General features: G+C 38.7%; 1 protein-coding gene across 1 annotated transcript in view; it reads left to right on the forward strand.

The window, feature by feature from the left end:
* The window catches only part of TMEM131 (transmembrane protein 131), a 177621-nt gene that overhangs the window by 42666 nt on the left and 119108 nt on the right, over positions 1 to 15847 (forward strand). Inside the window, exon 2 of the mRNA XM_015094508.3 lies at positions 6894 to 6955. Within this exon, the coding sequence (XP_014949994.2) occupies positions 6894 to 6955 (62 nt within the window). The remainder of the gene's footprint in view (positions 1 to 6893; positions 6956 to 15847) is intronic.

Below are 15847 nucleotides of genomic sequence, written 5' to 3' on the forward strand. Positions count from 1 at the left end.
GAAGATATTTTTGTCTTATTCTTTACTAAAGTGCAGTGGGGAAGTAAACTCAGTTTCTGATTTTGAGTATAATGATTAAATAACTGACGCACTGAGATTTTTTTCCACAGAAAATAAATGTCTTTGTTACTCTCAGACATCATAGTGATGTAAGTGAATATGAGAAGCTTAAAGTACATCCTACTGAGCTCAATTTCATAGAGTAAATGCTAGTAGAATCCTAAAAGCCAGAAGTTAAGCCCCCTGTGTTTATGCATCCTGCTTTCCTCCCTTTGTATAGGAATATATGCCTGATTTTAAAACTGAGGTTGCTTGAAGGTACTGCTGGTGCGAGCATTAGCATCACTTTATGTTGAAAGTAAACAGTTCTTGGTGTAGAAGCTTAGGTTCTGAGGTCCCATGGTTGAAATTTATGGCCCCTCTCAAGCCACTTTCTTGCTGAGTGACCCTGAGCCTAACCTCACTGAGCCTTTATCTTCAAATGGAGTCCATAATATCTGTATCATGAAACTGGTTTGGCGTTTAGTGACACAGTGATCGATAATCATCAGCTATTTTCCTTCTGCACGAGGTCTTCGCTGTGGCACTCGGGGTTTCTCTAGTTGCAGCGCACACGGTCGCTCTAGCTGCAGTGTGGCTTAGTTGCCATGTGCCATGTGGGGTCTTAGTTCCCCAGCCAGGGAGCAAACCCACATCCCTGCTTTGGAAGGCAGATTCTTAACCACTGAACCGCCAGGAAAGTCCCCTAGACATCATTCTTTCTTCTACATCTGGTTGCTGCTCTAACTGGAAAACACTGGGACAGCTTAGAATTCCATTAGTGTATAAAATAAGGGACAGAAATTCTCAGGAGAGGAAGTAACTGTCCTTTGTGGTTTCCAATCTAGAGATGTGGCAGTATGGGGATTTGACTTGCTTGGGTTCCTTTTTATAATTTATACCTTAATAACTGTTAACACATTAAATGACTAAGTACATATCTAGTGTCACTTCTGCTTTTCTAGACATATAAAGTTATTAAGATCGATCACTTAGAGTAAAATACTCTAATTTATTTTATGCCAGAGTTGAATCCTGTTCATTTCTACATGCTTCAAGGAAAGCTGTTGATGTATAACACAATATTCTCCTTTCAGGACTTTATAATAGCTGCTGGTCTTTTTTTTTTTTTTTCCCACCTAAGGTATCTCATGTATTTTTTCTTAAAGCTCCTAATTATAGTATTAAATTAGGTGTTATATACCCAAGTTATATTACTACTTTTCTGTATTTAGGAAAGCTCTCATCAGTTAGATAAAGGTCTGACCGTGATTGTTGATGGAATCTTACGTGATGGTTGTTGTCTCATAACTAATGTTGTTTGGTCACTAAGTTGTGTCTGACTGTTTGTGACCCTGTGGACTGCAGCACGCCAGGCTTCCCAGTCCTTCACTATCTCCTGGAGTTTGCACAAACTCATGTCGATTGAGTCAGTGATGCCGTCCAACCATCTGATACTCTGTCGCCCCCTTCTTCTCCTGCCCTCAATCTTTCGCAGCATCAGAGTCTTTTCCAGTGAGTTGGCTTTTGGCAGCAGGTGGCCAGAGTATTGGAGCTTCAGCATCAGTCCTTCCAATGAATATTCAGGGTTGATTTTCTTTAGGATTGACTGGTTTGATCTCTTGCTGCGCATGGGACTCTCAAGAGTTTTCTCCAGCACCACAATTCAAAGGCATCAGTTCTTCGGCTCTCAGCATTCTTTATGGTCCAACTCTCACATCTGTACATGACTACTGGAAAACCATAGCTCTAATAGCAGCCACCAAATGCAGCACATTTCTGTTACTTTGTTTGTTTGTTTTCTCTGCTAGCTAATGGAAAGCTTCTAACTGGGAGTTAGTCAGTGTACTCACACAGACATCTCAGAACTAGCAGTAACTTTTTGTCTGCCACATTGTGAGTGTCTGGCTGTTTCAGTTAATTCTTGTTAGGTCATTGTGTCCTTGCATCAGTATACCTGTTTGCAACAAGAGCATAACAAAAAGCTTTTCTGGATCATCTAAAATGTCGCTTTATGTTAAAAGGAGGGGGAAGTGATGAGAAATGAATGGGTATGCTGGGCATAGCCTTTTATTTCACAGTCCTTTTTTCTTAATAGTCTGTTGCTTTATTTGGATATATTTTTGTGTACTCCAGATGTGCTCTATGTCAGTAATTCCCTTGTAGCCATTAGCTCTGATCTTAGTTTGGAAATTCAACCTCAAGCTAGGACTAGAGAGAATCAGAAGTAATTCATTCGTATCAGTGGATGCAAATAATCAGTACTTGTGCCTGAGCAGAAAGATGAAATTTCATTCACACACAGAATTGTTGAATGTTCTCTGTATATGAAGAACTGGTGAGGAACCCTTGCTCCTCAGGGTAGAGCAAGTTGGCACTGAGGTTGAAGAGAAACACGAGAAATGGAGGGACAGGGCTTTCCACAAAATAAAATCAGGGTGCTATTATTAGAGTAGGAAGAAATGGATGCTCAGCAGGCAGCAAAGACATCATCCAAGTAGGTAAAGTGATGTAATTATTTCACTGGCATCTTGGCTGCCCCATGACTTTCAGCTTTGGTCATACTGGAAAAGCCAGGTACATGGGTTAGACAGTAGGCTTCTTCCTGAATACACAAAGACCAACAAAGAGGAGTCAGGGAGGGTCATATTAAAACAAGTAAAACACCACTGTTTTGTGGGTTTAAAAAAATAGGCTTTCATTTTAGAACAGTTTCAGATTTACATAAAAATTCCAAATATAGTACAGAGTTGCCATATACCCCTTGCCCAATTTGGCCTATTAATAACATCTCATACTTATATGGTCCTTTTTTTTTTTTTTTTTGCAATTGAACCAGTTTTAGTACATTATTATTAAATTCATATTTTATTCAAGTTTCCTCAGTTCTTACCTAAATGAAAAGTTTTTCCCTTTTCTTTTTAAGAATGCCATCCAAAATACAGCATTACATTTAGTAATCATGTCTCCTTAGGCTCCTTTGATCTGTGACCGTTTCTCAGACCTTTCCTGTATTTGATGACCGCAACAGTTTTCAGGAGTGTGCTGATCGGGTGTTTTTCTAGAATGTCCCTCAGCTGAGATTTGTCTGATGCTTTTCTCACGATGAGTTTGGAGCTACGTGATTTGGGGAGGAAGACCTTAGAGACAGAGTGCCATTTTCGCTTCAGCATATCAAGGTGCTGCCCCCGTGGCTTTTACTCTGGATGTTGATCTCGATCATCTGACTGAGGTAGCATTTGTCAGCTTTCTCCATTGTAAAGTTACTCTCTTTCCTCTTTTCCATACTGTTTTCTTTGGAAGGGGCCACCATGGGCGTTCATGCTTAAGGAATGGGCAGTTATGTTCCACCTTCTAAGGAAAAGAGCTTCTACATAAATTATTTAGAATTCTTCTCCCCCATTATTTACTTATTTATTCATTCATTTATTTATACCAGTATAGACTCATAAATACTTATTTTATACTTTGGGTCTTAATCCAGTACTACTTGACTTTATTGCTCAAGTTGTTGCAGCTTTGGCCATTTGGGAACTCTTCCTATTTACTCTTACATCTCTCTGACATAGCAGCATCAATGGAGGGTTTTTTATTTTGTCTTTTTTTTTTTTTAAAGTACTTTCTTTCTGGCACAAGTTTCACCTTTTGTATCTCTCCCCCCAACCCCAGTCCTAGATTCAGCCATTTCTGTAATAAGCCCCCATTCCTTTTATTGGAGAATGGTATTAGGACCCAAGATCTGTGTGCTATATATATGCTTTTTGCTGTTAGGTTGTAATATATGTATGTGTACCTATCAGTGTATAGGCACATCAGTAAATGTTTCTATAGGTAACCATCTGTATCTTTGTTATGCTCAACATCAGTTTGTGCGATGTTGTTAACTCTAATCCGTTACCAGGTGGATCACTCTAGCCTCCTTCCCTTGCTTTTTTGTGAACTCTTATTCAAACAGTGAGAATTCTTGACAATCACCATCCACCATTCATATATTTAATGGTTGAATTCAAGAATACACGTAGAGCAGCGTCAGGATGGTTAACCCAAACCATAGGGGAAATCCCAGGGCTGATCTCCTTCAGAATGGACTGGTTGGATCTCCTTGCAGTCCAAGGGACTCTCAAGAGTCTTCTCCAACACCACAGTTCAAAAGCATCAGTTCTTCGGCGCTCAGCTTTCTTCGCAGTCCAACTCTCACATCCGTACATGACCGTCTTACTGATTCTACTCATTTTCAAATTACTTAGGTCAGCACCTTTCACCTCACCCATTTCCACGAGATGGTTTCGTACTTTTAGAATAGAAATAAGTGGTTTTGTCATATTCTGCAGTCTGCCCTGGGATCCCGGATCTCCTAAAATGATTTTTTTTTATTGCTTACACTAGGTTTACTATGTTGTAAAGTTCTGTTTTTAATAAATGCATAGGGTCATATGCATCTCACTTTACAGTATCATATAGAAGGCTGCTTTGAAAAATTCCAAGTAGTTTCCTTATTTCACTCTTCCTTTCTCTCCAAACCCCTCATAACCACTGATCTTATTACCATCTTCCAGAATGTCATATACTTAAAATCATAGAGCATTCAGCCCTTTCTTTTACTTTTTATCACTGAGTAAATACTCTAACAACAAACTGGTTCCAAATAGGAAAAGGAGTACGGCAAGGCTGTATATTGTCACCCTGATTATTTAACTTATGTGCAGAGTACATCATGAGAAACGCTGGGCTGGAAGAAGTGCAAGCTGGAATCAAGATTGCCAGGAGAAATATCAATAACCTCAGATATGCAGATGACACCACCCTTATGGCAGAAAGTGAAGAGGAACTCAAAAGCCTCTGGATGAAAGTGAAAGAGGAGAGTGAAAAAGTTGGCTTAAAGCTCAACATTCAGAAAATGAAGATCATGGCATCTGGTCCCATCACTTCATGGCAAATAGATGGGGAAACAGTGTCAGACTTTATTTTTCTGGGCTCCAGAATCACTGCATATGGTGATTGCAGCCATGAAATTAAAAGACACTTACTCCTTGGAAGAAAAGTTATGACCAACCTAGATAGCATATTGAAAAGCAGAGATATTACTTTGCCAACAAGGGTCCGTCTAGTCAAGGCTGTGGTTTTTCCAGTGGCCATGTATGGATGTGAGAGTTGGACTGTGAAGAAAGCCGAGTGCAGAAGAATTGATGCTTTTGAACTGTGGTGTTGGAGAAGACTGAGAATCCTTTGGACTGCAAGGAGATCCAACCAGTCCATCCTAAAGGAGACCAGTCCTGGGTGTTCATTGGAAGGACTGATGCTGAGGCTGAAACTCCAGTACTTTGGCCATCTCATGTGAAGAGTTGACTCATTGGAAAAGACCTTGATGCTGGGAGGGATTGCGGGCAGGAGAGGAAGGGGACGATAGGGGATGAGATGGCTGGATGGCATCACTGACTCAATGCACATGAGTCTGAGTGAACTCCAGGAGTTGGTGATGGACAGGGAGGCCTGGCGTGCTGCGATTCATGGGGTCGCAAAGAGTTGGGTACCAGTGAGCGACTGAGCTGAACTGAATACTCCATTGTATGGATAATCTACATTTGTCTCTGTTGTTGTTATTTAGTTGCTAAATTGTGTCTGACTGTTTGTGACCCCAAGGACTGCAGCATGCCAAGCTCTTCTATCCTCCACCGTCTCCCAGAATTTGCTTATATTCACGTCCATTGAGTAGGTGATGCTGTCTAACCTATGCTAGCTCATCCTCTGCTAGCCCCTTCTCCTTTTGCCTTCAGTCTTTCCCAGCATCAGGATCTTTTCCAGTGAGTTAGCGCTTTGCATCAGGTTACCAAAGTATTGGAGCTTCAGCTTCAGTATCAGTCCTTCCAACGAATATTCAGGACTAATTTCCTTTACGATTGACTGGTTTGATAGCCTTGCAGTGCAAGGAACTCTCAGGAGTCTTCTCAGCACCACAATTAAAAAGCATAAATTCTTCAGCACCTAGCCTTCTTAGGTCATCCAGCTCTCACATCTGTAAATGACTACTGGAAAGCCATAGCTTTGACTATATAGTCTTCTCGGCACCACAGTTAGAAAGCATCAGTTCTTCAGCACCTAGCCTTCTCTTCCAGCTCTCACATCTGTACGTGACTACTGGAAAACCATAGCTTTGATTATATGGATCTTTGTCGGCAAAGTGATGTCTCTGCTTTTTAATATGCTGTCTAGATTTGTCATAGCTTTCCTTCCAAGGAGCAAAACATCTTTTAATTTCATCACTGTAGTTAACCATCTGCAGTGATTTTTGGAGCCCCTTAAAACAAAATCTGTCATTGCTTCCGCTTTTTCCCCTTCTATTTGCCCTTAAGTGATGGGACCAGATGCCATGATCTTAGTTCTTTTGATGTTAAATTTCAAGTCAGCTTTTTCTTTACTCACCTATTAAAGGACATCTTGATTGTGTCCAGTTTTCAAAGGTTATGAACAAACCTGCTTATAAGGAGTTGCTTGCAGATTTTTGTGTGGACATAAGTTTTCAAATCATTAGGTAAATACTTGGAGCACAGTTACTGCAGCTAGTTGAACTTTATTTCATGCTTTCTGGCAGTATAGCAGGAATAAATATTTTGTGAGTGGCTTACATAGTTTGTAGGTTGTTAAAACCACTTTCTAACTGGATTGTTTTAGTTCAAGCATTTCATAGTTACTAAAATCCTGAAGTGTTAGTTATATTTTCCTCTTTAACCATTACCATCAAGCAGTAGTATGTTTTAAAAGTGTTAACTTGTAGCAATTAATTTTAAATTAAAAGATTTTATTTACATGAAATTTCTTTTCCTGTTAAGTGACAATCTGTTTTGTTTCCATCACAGCATTTATTCAGTCGGAGAGCATAATAGAAGTGCTGCGTTTTGATGATGGAGGGCTTCTACAGGTAATTTTATTTTAAGTTTGAAGAATTATTCAAGGCTCATTGTCAAGCCTTGAATAAAATCTGATTATTATTTTTCTTTTAAAATGTACTTGGTTCAAATGCAATATATTGTATGAGCTTTATATGCAGGCAGGTCAGTAGAGTCTTGGGTAATAATACAAACCTTCTTAGCTGTGTGAATTATCTTTAAATTAAATATTTGTAGGGGATGTTGGGAGGATAGGTGGCGACTGTCAGATCAAGAGCAGTGGAATTGCTGGTAAACTCTATTGAGTATGGAGCCACTGAGGAAAACACATGAATTCGGATGTTGGACCTTAGATGCTTATCTGGAGGAGAACTCCAGAGGGTATATGTACTGTGGATTTACATTTATGTCATCCTTCCCCTAGCCATCCTAAGCCATGTCTTTAAATACATTGTGCATAAAATTAGAAGGTGTAATCTGATAAAAATCCTATCCTTCCTTTCAGATCTAGCTCACATATCACCATGAAGCCTATTTTAGTCTTCCCAGCTCAAAAATCAGTTCTAGGATTTCAGAGCTGAATGAGACAATAAATGACATTTTAACCACTCCTGATTTGCATGGCTGCTTTTCCCCTTTCTTCAAAACTTTTAAACCATATTCTGTGCTTATCCTATAGTATCACCACCTTCATAATAATAACATGTGTTTTCAAGTGTCATGTTATTTGGTAACATGACTGATAATTTGTTTCTTTTTATATTCAAGGGAAACCAAGGTTTAAAAGATTTAGAAAATTGCTCAAAATGTCATGACTTTGCAGTAATGGGACTGGTATTGGAATTCTGTTCTTCTCACTTCGGGTGTGGAAGAAATACATTTGTGATTGTTCATACCGCTACTACATGATAGTGCCAATCATGTATTTGTTTACTTAATTATAAACTAAATACATGACTTAAATATGGTTCTGAAAAAAACATTTCCTGAAGCTCATAATGAGGGCAGGAAAGTAAAAATTAAGTTTGATCAAGGCAACAAATAATTCTGCTAGGGGCTTGGAGTAAGATTTCTGTTTGTGTTGTGGTGTAAATTTAGGTTTTAGGCACCAAGCCAGACAAAGAAGCAAGAAAAAAGGTGATGGGTCGTAAGGTTCTTTTTCTCTGACAGTGAAGCAAATAGATGCTTTGGACAACAACTGTTTCCCTGCTTCTAAACTTCTAGATAAACTTACTCTGCTTTTACCTAAGAGACGTTAAGAGACATGTACATCAGGCACTGGCTGCACTGTGCCTACAGAATGTCTTTTTGTGGCTTTTTATATTTTAAAAGTGAATAAAGCAAGATATATAATGATCTCTGGGTTTGTAAAGCCACCTCGTGAGAAAGTGGTCTTAGTCTCTTTTTTCAGTGCTTTAATCTCTTGCAGGGTAAGGACTTGGAGAGCCTGTAGGAGTGACCATTTAAAATATCTCCTTTCTGGTGATTTGTAGGATCTAGAGAGCAGGCGACTCAGTACTGAATTTCTGAAAACAATTTTCCAAATGTAGTTATTTATTACTGATTAAAGGTGGATTTATGTCTTTTAGGAACTAGACATATGGGTTGCAAGTGGAAAATTCTGAAAGCTTGACGTGTTTTGCTGGTGGTGGCAGTGGGGGGCTGTCAATCCATACCTAAAAGGACTTGGGTATGGAAGAGCTTGTCACCTGGGATGTCATTTGCTCATACTCTTTGGATCTGCTGCTATGCTTGGACCAGAGCTTGGGGGTGACCTCAGAGTTCTATACCAAAGATAAGATAATTTTAGACTGCAATGTTAAGGGCAGGTAGTACTAAAGTGCTAGACTCAGCCACAGTGAAACCGCATGGAGACTCCAGCAGAGTGCCTGGTGTTGGGGTGCTATACATAACGGATCATATATCTTCAACTAACAGAATATTAGACCCTTTGAATAGAAATGTGTAAGAATCATTCATTTTAATGTTGAAGGATGTTTCCTAGGAACAGCAGTTTTGATTTTGACACAATGTCATTCTTTCTGGCAATAACTTGCCATTAAGTTCAGCTGTTTCTTAAACAGCTCCTGGTTTCTTGTGATTAGAACAACAGTATGTACACGTAGTATTTCTGTGGCAGGATACATATCAGGTTTCTCCAAATTAAATTAAAGCTAAAGCAAGAAGAGAGTCAAAGCAGCAGCTTTGTTTGACATGATTGAAAATTAGAATTTTGCCTGAGAGCGTTCCCTCCCAGATTGTGGAATTTATGTTATATTTTTGTGTTTTGGCTCACAGTGATTTTTTAAGTCCTAAAAATTAATTGATGGTAAGTCAATAAAAATTGTTCCAACTCATAAAAAATTTGCTAGAAAAATGGACTTGATTTTCTTGTTTTCCAAAGATAAGGAAGACGAGGCTCATAAAAGTTAAATAATTTGCTCAGTGTTGAGTTGTTAGAGCAAGAACCTGGCATCTAGTAATTACGCAGCTTCCTGGTATCAGAGCTCGTTCCACAGTAGGACACGTGGGCAGTTCTTTCCAGTGCATCCCTTGTGTTACCACTGGTGATGCCAGGGTATGATGAGAAATCGTGGCAGTGCTCTTAGCCATTGTGTTCTGTAAGTGGTGCTTTGGCATTGTCATTCCCGGTTGACAGGGCTGCTAAGCTTTGGTACATAGAACAAGGAAGCTGAATTCATTTCTTAGATGAGAACAAGATGAGCACAAACACTTGAGGATTCTTCCTCAGGATCTTGCTGAGAACCCCAGCTGACACATAATCATAGAAAAAATCTGTTGAGGAGCAGTGTGGAGAAAATTATAGTAGAGAACATAGTTGACAGTGAAATGCTACAAGTTTTATCTCTGAGATGAAGACTGGGTTAGAGATGCCCACTAAATACCACTGATAACTCAACATCATCCTAGTTGTAGCCAGTAAGGCAAGAAAAATAATCAGAAACTTAAAATGATTAGAAAGGAGTAAATAAAATGTTATTCACCTCAGATTAGGATAAGTTTATGAAGGTAATCCAAAGTCTGGAGATAAGTTATTAGATTCAGTAAGCACTTTAGCAAGTTTTCTGGTTAACAGTTGATATGTAAAATACAAGCACATCTTTACATTTTATGTTGAACCATATGAATTAAACCCCTTTTATAGATCAGAAAAGGCGACAGAGTCCAGCCCAACTCATACATATATGGATACTTAAGTTATGAATCACTGAAGAATGTTGGGGAACACTCAGTAAAGGGTGCTGGAACAAGTGAACATCTGTATGGGAGAAACATCTGTGTTTCTCCCATATAGATGACAGAAATACTGTAACTGTTTTGGAGCTCTGGAGTCTTTTGAAGGCTTATGACTTCAAGGGGAAGGCTGAAGTCAATTAAAGTGGAATATAGTCCCTTTCAGCCCTTAGCATGAAAGCAGTTACCCATCCTCCCCCGCTGGCCCCATGGCAGGCGGCTCTGCAGTGTTTGTCAAACAGCTTGCCCACACCTTGCAGGAGCCTGGGTGGCCAAAAAAGGACTCTGTCCTCCAGGTATTGGGGATCCCTGTCCTGACTGCTGCTTTTGATCTCAGAGGTTAGACAAAGAGGCAGGTGGCCATTGTTGTTGCAACTCCCCCACTGTTAAAAAGTTCCTCATCCTTAAGTGACCTTCCAAAGCTATTGCATAATTGGCAGAAATGAGAAAAATCATTTTGAATGTTCAGGGAAGGGCCTGGGTTCATAAAAGACCTGAGAAGACCTTAAGATTAGGCCTCAGGCTTATCTTTGCATAGATACAGCCTGCAAAAATTATAAAACCAAAAACAATAAACAGAAACAAGCAGGTGGCAAACTCTGGAAAAGGAGGAGAATCTGACATCCAGAGTCATTACATTATTGGATTCAGATATCCAGGTTTAAACAAAAATCACAGTGTGTTAAAAAAAAAAAAAACATGAAAAATGACTCATTCAAACAAAAAATTAATCAACAGAAACCATCTCTGAAAAAGACCTGATAGCAGGTCTACTTACAAATTTAAGCTAGATATACTTTAAAAACAGTCATTTTAAGGATGCTCAAAGAGCTAAAGGGAGATGTGGAGAAAATCAAGAAAACAACATATGAACAAAATGAAAATACCAATAGAAATATAGAAAGCCTAAAAAGGAAAAGAGGGGCACGCTATCACGATGGCAGCACTGGCAGCCCTAGCTCTCGTTCTGGTTCAGAAACACTGACATGACAGCAACTGTTGATGCCAAACCCTTGAAGAGAAGTTAGAATCCACGTAAGAAGCACAAGTACCCCTAGAAGGGCACAACCAAGAGCAGTCGGGTTTTTCTGGTAAGAATAATACTGGCTTTCCTTTAATCATTCATCTTTTTGTTCCTCAGAATCAAGAATTTCCATAGTCTTATCTTCCAGTTTGATGATTCTTTCTTCTGCTTGCTCAAATCTGCCTTTGCATCTCTCTAATGAAGTTTTCATTTCAGTTATTGTACAACATTTAAGTTTTGTGAGATGAGTAAGTTCAGGAGATTTAGTGTACAATATGGCTGTAATTAATAATACTGTGTTATATGCTTGAAATTTGCTCGGCTAGTAGTTCTTAATCATTCTCACAAAAGAAAATTTTATAAAGTGATCATTTCACAATATATATGTATATTAAAACATCACATTGTATGCCTTAAATGTAAATAATTTTTGTTTTCCAATTATACCTCAGTGAAGCTGGGGAAAATAGAAATCAAAAAGAAAATTGAACTGGAAGTACAGTAACTGAAATGAAGAACTCTTGATTCTGAGGAACAGAAAGATAAAGAATTAAAGAAAAGTCACTGGATCCTGTGACCATCAAGTGGACCAACATATGCAGTGTCCTAAAAAAATAAAAAGACAGAACACTTGAAGAAATAATGGCTGAAAATGCCACAAATTGATGTGAATGTAAGCATCCAAGAAGCTCAGTGAACTCCAAGTAAGATGAACTCAGAGGTGCACACTGGGACATGTTAAATCAGACCTTTAAAAGACAAAATCTTGAAAGCAACAAGAGAAAAGGGACTCATCACGTGAAAAAGATCCTCAATAAGTTATCAAGAGATTTCTTATCACAAACTTTGGAGACCCGAAGGCAGTGGGCCCCATATTCAAAGTGCTATAAGGAAAAGACTATCAACCAAGAATCCTATTTCTGGCAAACCCGCTCTTCAGAAGTGAGGGAGAAATTAAGACATTTCCAGATAAATGAAAGCTGAGGAAGCTCATTACCATTAGACCTAACTCTTGGCAGAAATGCTGAAGAGAGTCCTGCAGGTAAAAATGAAAGAACACTAAACGACGTAAAGCCATGTGAAGAAATAAAGATCACAGTAGAAGTAAAAACATGGGCAGCTTACAAGCTGGTATTATTGGAACGGTGGTTTCAAACTCCACATCTGGTTTTCTACATTATTTAAGAAAAGAAAACCTAATAGTCTAAAAGCAATGATTAGTGCCACTTTGGTTTGTAACTTCACGTTTTGGTTTCTACATAAAGAATAATATACTTAAAATAATTATTTGGTTTTGGATACAAAGTATATAAGGAATAAATTTTGTGACATCACCAACTGAAAGAAGTAGGGATGGAGCTGAAAAGAAGGACAGATTGAGTGTGATTGAGTTAAAGCTGATAAAAATTCAAATAAGAGTGTTACAACTTTAGGATATTTGATTAATCCACATGGTAACCACAAAGAAAATAATATAGGAAATACACACAAAAAAATTTAAACATTTCACTTCGAAAAAGTCACCTGAGACAAAAGATGACAGGATTGAAGGAAATGAGGGATGAAAACAGTGTAGGGCATGAAGAAAACAAATAGCAGAATGACAGAATTGAAGCGACCATTGAGGCTAAGCTGGTATTAGTTCAAACAAGTCTGTTGTAAATTTAACGTACAAATTACAGTCTCCACTTAGGGTGATGCTAAGAAAATAACATAAAATATGTGTAAGAGGAGATGCGTGGCCAGCTTCAGCACAAGCTGAACAATTAAGCTAAAAGAAGTCAGTTTTAGACATACAGAGTCTTACCAAGGATATGTTGGAAATTCCCTGGAAGTCCAGTGGTTAAGACTCTGCACTTCCACTGCAAGGATGCCTGGTCAAGCAACCAAGACCCTACATGCCACCTGGCACAGCCAGAAAAATGAAGTCTCTGAATGTTGCCAAATGCCCCTGGAAGACAAAAATTGTCCCCAGTTGAGAACCACTAGGTTACAGGGATAAACATATATTATTTTTGTGATCAGCGAATTTAGTAATATTTGAAAACATTGCACATATATATGTTTGCTATATACACATATACAAGATAAGCACATATACAAGGCTTCCCTTGTAGCTCAGTCGGCAAAGAATCTGCCTGCAGTGCAGGAGACCCGTGTTCGATCCCTGGGTTGGGAAGATCCCCTGGAGAAGGAAATGGCAACCCACTCCAGTATCCTTGCCTGGAAAATCTCATGGACAGAGGAACCTGGTGGCTTGCAGTCCATGGGGTCACAGAGTCAGGCACGACTGAGTGACTAACACAACACACATATATGTTTGCAGAGTCTTTTCCATTTGTTTGGAAGAGTTTCCTCTCTATATCCCTGTGGGATGCTCTCTGAGAGAGAAACAGGGCTCAGACTCCTCTGGAATTGGGGCCTAACAGTGAGGTAGGCTGAGGTCGGAGCCCTTAAATGCTGTGGAAGGGTGGAGTCTGAATGGTGGGCAGGAAGGAGTCTGTGCTTACCTTTGTGGATAGACACAGTGCAAAGATCATCAGCAGCATGTCAGGCGTCACCGACTTCATGTATTTGTGATTCAGTGAAGTTTACTTTGCAGTATTCTAAGTATGTCTTCTGTTTGATAGAAGATACAGAAAGACACGGCACAGGCGTTTTCTTGGGCCCTGAGTACTCCTGACAGACCCTTATCTCTGAGCATGAAGCTCAGAGGTTTCTGCTAGTCACATGGGGAAATAGGAAATCTGAGTTTCTTGTAGGGATTGCTTCACAGTTTAGAGAGCTAGCCATCTTTTTCATATGATTACTGGCCATTTGTTTTTCTTTAAGTGAATTGCCTCTTGCTCTTGTTTCAGTTACAATATTCTTTCCCCCAGTTTCTTTATTTTTCTTTCTTTTTACTGTTATAAAAATACTTGCAAGATCTTTTCATTGTTGCTAGTATAACGCTTGTTTGCTTGATTTTTCTTTTTTGGGGAGAGAGGGTGGATGTATTTACCCTGTTTATTTTTGCTCATTCTTCAGCTTTCAAGGTTTTCTGCATCATTTTGCATCATATTTGCAGTTCATAGTTGAGACTTTGCTTTTCTGACATGATCCTTTTGGTTTTCTAAATAGAGAAGTTTATCTCATTTAATCATGCTGTATATGTGTTTAATCTAGTCCATCTAATTTCTATACTTGCCTTTTTATCTCTTGATTTAGAGGCTTAATTTTGATATGTATTTAAGATGTTTTTAAACCTTTATTTCTTAAGTTACTTCATGCACACAGTAGTGACTATTATGATTTTCCCTTTTCTCTCAATATTTAGAGTTTTATTATTGGCATGTGCTGAGATCTTTATTCTTGTTTGTTATAGTTAAACAACTTTACTATTTTGTGGCTTATGCCTCAAAAACAATATTTACTTTCGGCTTTGCAAACCATATTTCCACAGTTCCTTTACTGTATCTGCTTATCTTTCACAAGACAGCTTCCTTATTTGCAATTCTTCATGAGTAATCTTCTTGGCCAGATTTTCTTCATGAAGATATTTTTTTCCCCTTCAGAAAGTATACATGGATGATACACTTCTTAAGTCTCCTTTCTGTCAACTCCAGATGGGGGCCACAGACCTGGAATTCTTAGATAGCACTTTTTTATTCAAGTAAAGTGACATACAGAAAACTGTTTAAAGTGTACAGTTTGGAAAGTTTGACTATACCCCTGTGAAAGCATTACTACAATCACAATAATAAATATATGTATCGATGGCCCCCAAAGTTTACTTGTGACCCTTGGTAATCACTTCACCTTCACTCAGCTTCAGTCATCAAGGCATGGTGACCTACAATAATGTTCAACATGGAAAAACTGTCCATACTAAGGGTTTGCAAGAACGTGCAATAATAGACTTTCATACACTGCTGGGGGGAATGTAAAACAGAATCATCATTATAGAAGAGGCTTGGCAATTTCTAAAGTTAAACTTAAAACACCTACAAATGTGACCAACCCACTCCACTCCTAGATAACTGCCCAAGGGAAACAAAAGCATATGTCCAAGTACAAGAATGTTTGTAGCATCTTTATTCAGAGTAGGTCCAATATTGGAACAATCCAGATTTCCTTCAACAGATGAACTGACACAGTCATCAAGACAGTACAGTACTGGCACAAAGACAGAAACATAGATCAGTGGAACAAAATAGAAAGCCCAGAGATAAATCCACACACCTGTGGACACCTTATATTCGACAAAGGAGGCAAGAATATACAATGGATTAAAGACAATCTCTTTAACGAGTGGTGCTGGGAAAACTGGTCAACCACTTGTAAAAGAATGAAACTAGAACACTGTCTAACACCATACACAAAAATAAACTCAAAATGGATTAAAGATCTAAATGTAAGACCAGAAACTATAAAACTCCTAGAGGAGAACATAGGCAAAACACTCTCCGACATAAATCACAGCAGGGTCCTCTATGAGCCACCTCCTGGAATACTGGAAATAAAAGCAAAAATAAACAAATGGGATCTAATTAAAATTAAAAGCTTCTGTACAACAGAGGAAACTATAAGCAAGGTGAAAAGACAGCCTTTGGAATGGGAGAAAATAATAGCAAATGAAGCAACTGACAGACAACTAATCTCAAAA

This window comes from Ovis aries, chromosome 3 (genome assembly GCF_016772045.2).
Source record: "Ovis aries strain OAR_USU_Benz2616 breed Rambouillet chromosome 3, ARS-UI_Ramb_v3.0, whole genome shotgun sequence".
Lineage (NCBI taxonomy): Eukaryota > Metazoa > Chordata > Mammalia > Artiodactyla > Bovidae > Ovis > Ovis aries.